Source organism: Microcaecilia unicolor, chromosome 7 (assembly GCF_901765095.1).
Source record: "Microcaecilia unicolor chromosome 7, aMicUni1.1, whole genome shotgun sequence".
Classification (NCBI taxonomy): Eukaryota; Metazoa; Chordata; class Amphibia; order Gymnophiona; family Siphonopidae; genus Microcaecilia; species Microcaecilia unicolor.
Window position 1 is genome coordinate 126,294,501 of NC_044037.1, and position 6,000 is coordinate 126,300,500.

Below are 6,000 nucleotides of genomic sequence, written 5' to 3' on the forward strand. Positions count from 1 at the left end.
GGGGGGCAGGAGGCAGGCGGGGAAGGTCACAACTGGGCTGGGGAGGCTTAGCCTCCCCAAGCCTCTTATACGGGGCGCCTATGGTGGCAAATATGTCACCACAATAGACAGAATATGCCATCATACTAGATTTCCTGCCTGCCTATTGTATACCGCAGAAAGACGTATTCTAAGCCCATGGTTTCTTTTCAAGGGAAAGATCTGCAAAGGAATCCAAATTCAGACCCAGATATTGCACAAAAGACTCTGGAATCAGATCACATACATCATGACAGTGACCATTCTGCTTTCCAGTATCCTTAGAGATATACAAGCAATCACAAGAAACCTATCAAATAGTGGCCCATCCAAAGTACAGATGTTGAATGACAACTGTCCAAAGTGACAGTTGTGTGTGTGTTTGAAAATACAGCAGCTTTGTTTGGCAGGATATGCAGAGGCAACAATAAGTTGGGTAAGGTGGAGGTCATTGGTGAAACAGAGAAAATCTTCACTAAATGAGGCCCTGGGATCATCAAGATGAATGTTGAGATCCCTTATTATGATGGAGTGAGGAAATACCAATACACACCGTACTATCATAGTTTTGAGATCTAATATATGCCAGCAGTTGAGGGATGGGGGACGACAGTAGAGCAGAAGAAGCTCTAGTGGTAGTGAAAAGATTCAAAAGGGGAAGCTTTGTAGATTGTAAACTAGTTTTCTTTGTCCTTTGGTTTGAAAGGAGGTATATCAAACTTTGTAATAAACTAACCACCACAGCTGTTCAAAATATGCCCAAAATCTAGCACTTCCTCTAGTAGGCATTTCATAACTTGCCACCTGCAGCTTTGCATCATTATAAGACAATACCCAGTCCCCTGTTCCTTTCTTATTATCTAGTTTTATAACAATTCCTATAGCCATCAAGATTACTGATGCCATGGTGGTGATTATAGCCTCTTTGACATGGTAAGGTCAGTAATGTGAGGTAAACCAAATGGGTCCAAGTCATCAAAGACAGATAAAGCCACTCTTGGGTTTTCTTTAGTTGCATCTATGGAATTTGCTTTTTATGCAAAAAGTAAAACTACATATTCCATAGATGGAAAGGGAAAGGGACTTGATATATCACTTTTCTGTGGTTACAATCAAAGCGGTTTACAGATACTTATTTTGTACAGTTAAGTGACTTGCCCAGAGTCACAAGGAACAGCATGTGGGAATTGAACCCAGTTCCCCAGGATCAAGATCTGCTGCAGTAACCACTAGGCTACTCCTCCACAAAACCAGGACAGAATTAATTCATCCCCTATAATTTTGAGCCATGTCTACTTTAGAAGGTGTCCCCTAACCTTATGTTTTTTTTCAAGCTTCAAAATCTCCATCAAAATAATATTTTGAAAGTTGATCTTGCAGACCTTTAATATGTATTAGATTCTTGATATATACTGCCCTTATATGGTACAACCTAAATGGCTTATATACAGGTACTTTCTCTGTTGCTCATAGACTCTGTTCTAGGCTGCGTTTGGTTTGCTATTCGCTAAAAAACTTAAGAATTCTATTAAATATCATAGAAACAATTATACAGGAATTAGAGAGAGTTGTCTTTTTAATTACTCACCCACCAGCACAGCATTAGACATCAGTTTCAAGTTATAACAAACTTACAAAATCTAACATCAGTACCTCTGGTAATTATAAGTAATTAGACTAATTAAATAAAGAAGGAAGAAAAGTTTGTTCCTCATACAAAGGTCACAGAACAGAGAGAAAGCAGAGAAAAGGCAGATACAGAAAGAATTAATGAAAGAAAGATTCATAGCTATAGAGAATTAGTTTCTATCAAGGGGGAGAAAATAAAACTCTCTTGGGAAAAACATAGGCCTTCGGACGGATCTGAAACTCTCTCTCCATGCCTAGTTTTTCAGAGTTCCTTTGTCTGCAGCAGGGTTTTATAGGCTGTTGTGAGCATCCACCTCTCCTCTACCCTGGGCCAATCATAGGTGCCTCACAAGGGCTGGAGACTTGTAATTGGGACTTTCATATTTGCTGGAAGCTTGCAATTTGTGTCCTTGCCACACCTCTAACTCACTTTAGTAATAGGATATACCAGGTATCTGAATTGCCTTAGCAACATGAGACCCCATCAGAGCATGTGACCAGTCAGAAATTCCTTCATGTGGCTGATACGAAAAAGAGAGTTTTGGGGGATGGGAAATAGTGCAGTATACCCGAAATAAGTTAAATAGTGCAGTATACCTGAAATAAAACTTAGAGACAGCTCACAATCTTAGAGCTTCTTTTACAAATCTGCACTAACGATTCCTGCATGGCAAATGAGAGGAAGCCCATTCAGTTCCTATGCGCTTCCTCTCATTTGCCATGTGGGAATCACTAGCGTGGCTTTGAAAAAGAAGCTAATTTTTTTCTACCTGGGGCAATGGAGGGTTAAGTGACCTGCCCAGGATCACAAGGAGGTATAGTGAGAATTGAAGAATTGAACCATGTTCCCCCAATTATCAGCCCACTGTGATAACCATTAGGCTACTCTTCCACAGCTGATGTGTTACAAGGGTATGTTTAGTTTGCTCAGTCTATTTCTGCTTCTTCCCCAGGTGCCTGTCCTTCTGGAAAATGCTGAAGAAACAGATTATCTCTTAAAACTCCTTTCTATAACGCACAAAGGCTGTGCTTCAAACTTTGATACTAACATTAAATTCTTTTCTTATATAAATTATGGTTTGTAAGTTGTCTTTGTGTTATTTTATTATACATTTTTGTTTACAGAAAATGGCTTCTTTTGTTAATCATTATTTGTTTAAGTGACAATAAATAGAAATAAAACAAAACAGAGAAAAGAAAATAAGATGATACCGTTTTTATGTAACTAACAATACACCTTTTGATGAGCTTTCGAAGGTAACCCTGCTTCATTCCATGTGTTTCTATATTCATTGAAGGCAAGCTTGTGATATTGATTTGACCCAGTGATAGCTGGGTGAAGGAGAACTTACAATGAACATAAAGGAGTCATAGTTCCGTGACTAGTAAAAATAAAATAAAGCAAAATGAAATCTCCAAACTCAGCTACTGAGAAAAAGAAATAAAGACAACATTTTCACAGTTGTTGTGAGGCTGAGTGGGGAAGCTCTGTGGCTCAGCTGTAGCTCTTCAATGTGGCCTTCACCCTTATTCCCTCTCCCCTGAAGCCTGTGCCCTTCTCTAGATATGGGGAGAAGAATAGGGCCAGCACACCTTTTCTTGTTGGCACTGTTGTATACATTCACAGGCTTTCAGTTTGCCTATACGTGCCTCTATTTAGTCTGTACAGTGGACATACACAAACCTTCAGCATTCCAGCATCTCCAGGGGTAAACAGATCATTAGCTATTTTCCTGTCATCATATCATTGTGAGCACAGGCTTTACTGAAAACCTTGGATGAGAGGAAAGGGTGAACCATGGGATTCAGTCAAAAATGCTTGCTTGCAGAGATTCTTGTACCCATATTCTAGTCATACCCTATCCATCAGGTAGCCACTGGGCTTCGGTCTATCATCTTCATCATTAAAGACTACTGAATGAATGACTTCTATGTCCTCATATCTCAAAATGCAAATCATGCCTAAAAAAAATTTAAAAGCTATGCGAGAGAAACTTAGACAGAACTGGAAATTTATTTGATTTGTATCATAACAATTGCAATTAATCCTTTAGGGCCCTGTTTACTAAGGCATGCTAGCATTTTTAGTATGTGCTAATTCTAGAGATACCCATATATTCCTATGGGTGTCTCTAGTGTTAGCACGCGCTAAAAACATTAGCACACCTACAGCGTGGCTTAGTAAACATGGCCCTTATGGCATTAAAGAAACATACAGAAACTAGAATTTCTAATCAAAAATGCCTGTACTGTTCCCCAAAATGGATCCAATGAGATGCTTTCCTGAGTTCACATCTATGATTTGTCTGTAATTCTTCAATGGGGTCAACAAAGCCAGACCCCACTTCCAAAGAGTTCTGCCCCAGAAGAAACCATTTGTATCATTTACAGGACAATTTTCAAAGTCACTAATAACAGTAAATAGCAAAATCCCTCAGTATTTTGGCTGTTTGACAATTGTAGTCCCTCAATGAGGCTAAATGCTTGCAGGGGGTTCCACGATGCACACATTTTTGTTTCCATTTGGAAAAGGCATTACTAGGTGGGGTCAGAAAATAACACACAGAGGTCCTCTTATTAATCAGCGGTAAGTGCTAATACAAAAAATGGAAAATCAACCATTTTATTGCTGAGATAAAAATGGCCTTAGGCAGTGGTGTAGCAAGGGCGGGGCGGGGGGCAGTCCACCCCGGGTGCCAGCACAAGGGGAGGTGCCTCTCCTGCTGTTCCCACCCAAAGTCCTCTTCGTTCTGCCATCCCCCCCTCCCCGCACCCGGTCCCTGCCTTTAAAAACAAACCTTCAAAGCGATGGCGAGGCGCAGCACCTCGCTTCTGGAGATAAAAGAAGTGGATCGTCTCATTGGGCCTTCCCTCACTCTGTCCTGCCCTCCTCTGACGCAACTTCCTATTTTCGCAAGGGCAGGACAGAGTGAGGGAAGAGAAGGCCCGATGAGACGATCGACTTCTTTTACCTGCAGACATGAGGCGCTGTTCCTCGCCACTGCTTTGGAGGGTTCTGTTTAAAGGCAGGCTGCGGGAGGTGGCAGGAAGAGAGGACTTTGGGTGGGAGTAGCGGATTCTGGATGGAATTGAGGGTAGGCAGGTGGGGACTGGGTCGGGGGGGGGACTCAGATGGTAGAAGGGGACTGGGTCGGGAGGGAACTCAGATGGGAACTCAGATGGGTTTGGGGGACAGATGGGAGAAGGGGCGTGGAGCTGGAAGGAACTGGGATCTGAAAAGGGGGCAGGAGGGAGAATGGGGTCATGCCTGGGGCAGGTGGGAGAATTGATTTGGGGCTGAAAAGGTGAGCAGGTGAGAGAATGGGGCTGGAGCTGAAAAGGGGGGCCCTAATGCAAGGCATGTGCATGAAGGGGACTGGAACTGGGAGCTGAAAAAGGGCAGGGGCAGAAACCATGGGGACTGGGAGCTGAAAAAGGGGACATGGAGAAGTGGCTGGGACTGCAGTTCGGGACTGGTGGGAGAAAAGGGCTGGGGCTGAAACTAGGGGCTGGTGTGGGGACTGGGGGCTGAAGCGGGGACAGGGAGAAGTGACGGGTTGAAACTGGGGACTAATGGGATAGTGGGGCTGGAACTAGGGGGCAGTGAGAGAGAGAGAGAGGGGATAGATCCTGGATGAATGGGGGAATGAGAGGGAGGGCAGGCCCTAGATGGATGGGAGAGGGAGGGCAAATGGTGGATCGAAGGGGCAGAGAGAAAGGGCAGTCAGTGGATAGAAGGGAGTGAAAGAGCAGACAGTGGATGGAAGGGGGAGAGAGAGAGAGAGGGCAGACTGGGTGGATGGAAGGGGCAGAGATAGAGGGCAGATGCTAGATGAAAGGGAGAGAGCAGACAGTGGATGGAAGGGGCAGGGAGAGAGAGCAGACATTGGGTGGCGGGGACGGGAGAGAGAAGGCAGACACTGGATGGCAGGGAGAGAGAGAAGGCTGATGCTGGATGGAAGGAAGACAGTGAAAAGAAGATGAGGAAAGCAGAAACCAGAGACGACAAACTGTAAATAAAATATATATTTTTATTTTTGCTTTAGGATAAAGTAGTATTGTAGCTGTGTTAATAAATGCTTATATATAGACCATGGAAATAAGGTAATCTTTATAGAACTAATTTTAATATATTTGACTAACTTTCGTGGAACAAAACCCCCTTCCTCAGGTCAGGATAGGATACTGTAACAGCACTATACTGTATTGATCTGAGGAAGGAGGTTTTGACCTCTGAAAGCTAAATGTATTAGTCCAATAAAATGGTATTATTTTATTTTCTTTATTTGTTTTATTTCTATTTGTTAATTTGTAAAGTGATTGGTATTGGTTAGTTTGTTCAAATTTACATCT

General features: G+C 42.8%; 1 protein-coding gene across 1 annotated transcript in view; it reads left to right on the forward strand.

Annotated features, from left to right (window-relative positions):
• LOC115475076 (fibroin heavy chain-like) overlaps positions 1-2,651 on the forward strand; it is a 223,143-nt gene extending 220,492 nt beyond the window's left edge. The window contains exon 17 of the mRNA XM_030210816.1: positions 2,601-2,651. Within this exon, the coding sequence (XP_030066676.1) occupies positions 2,601-2,626 (26 nt within the window). The 3' untranslated portion in view covers positions 2,627-2,651. The remainder of the gene's footprint in view (positions 1-2,600) is intronic.
• Positions 2,652-6,000: the final 3,349 nt, after the last annotated feature.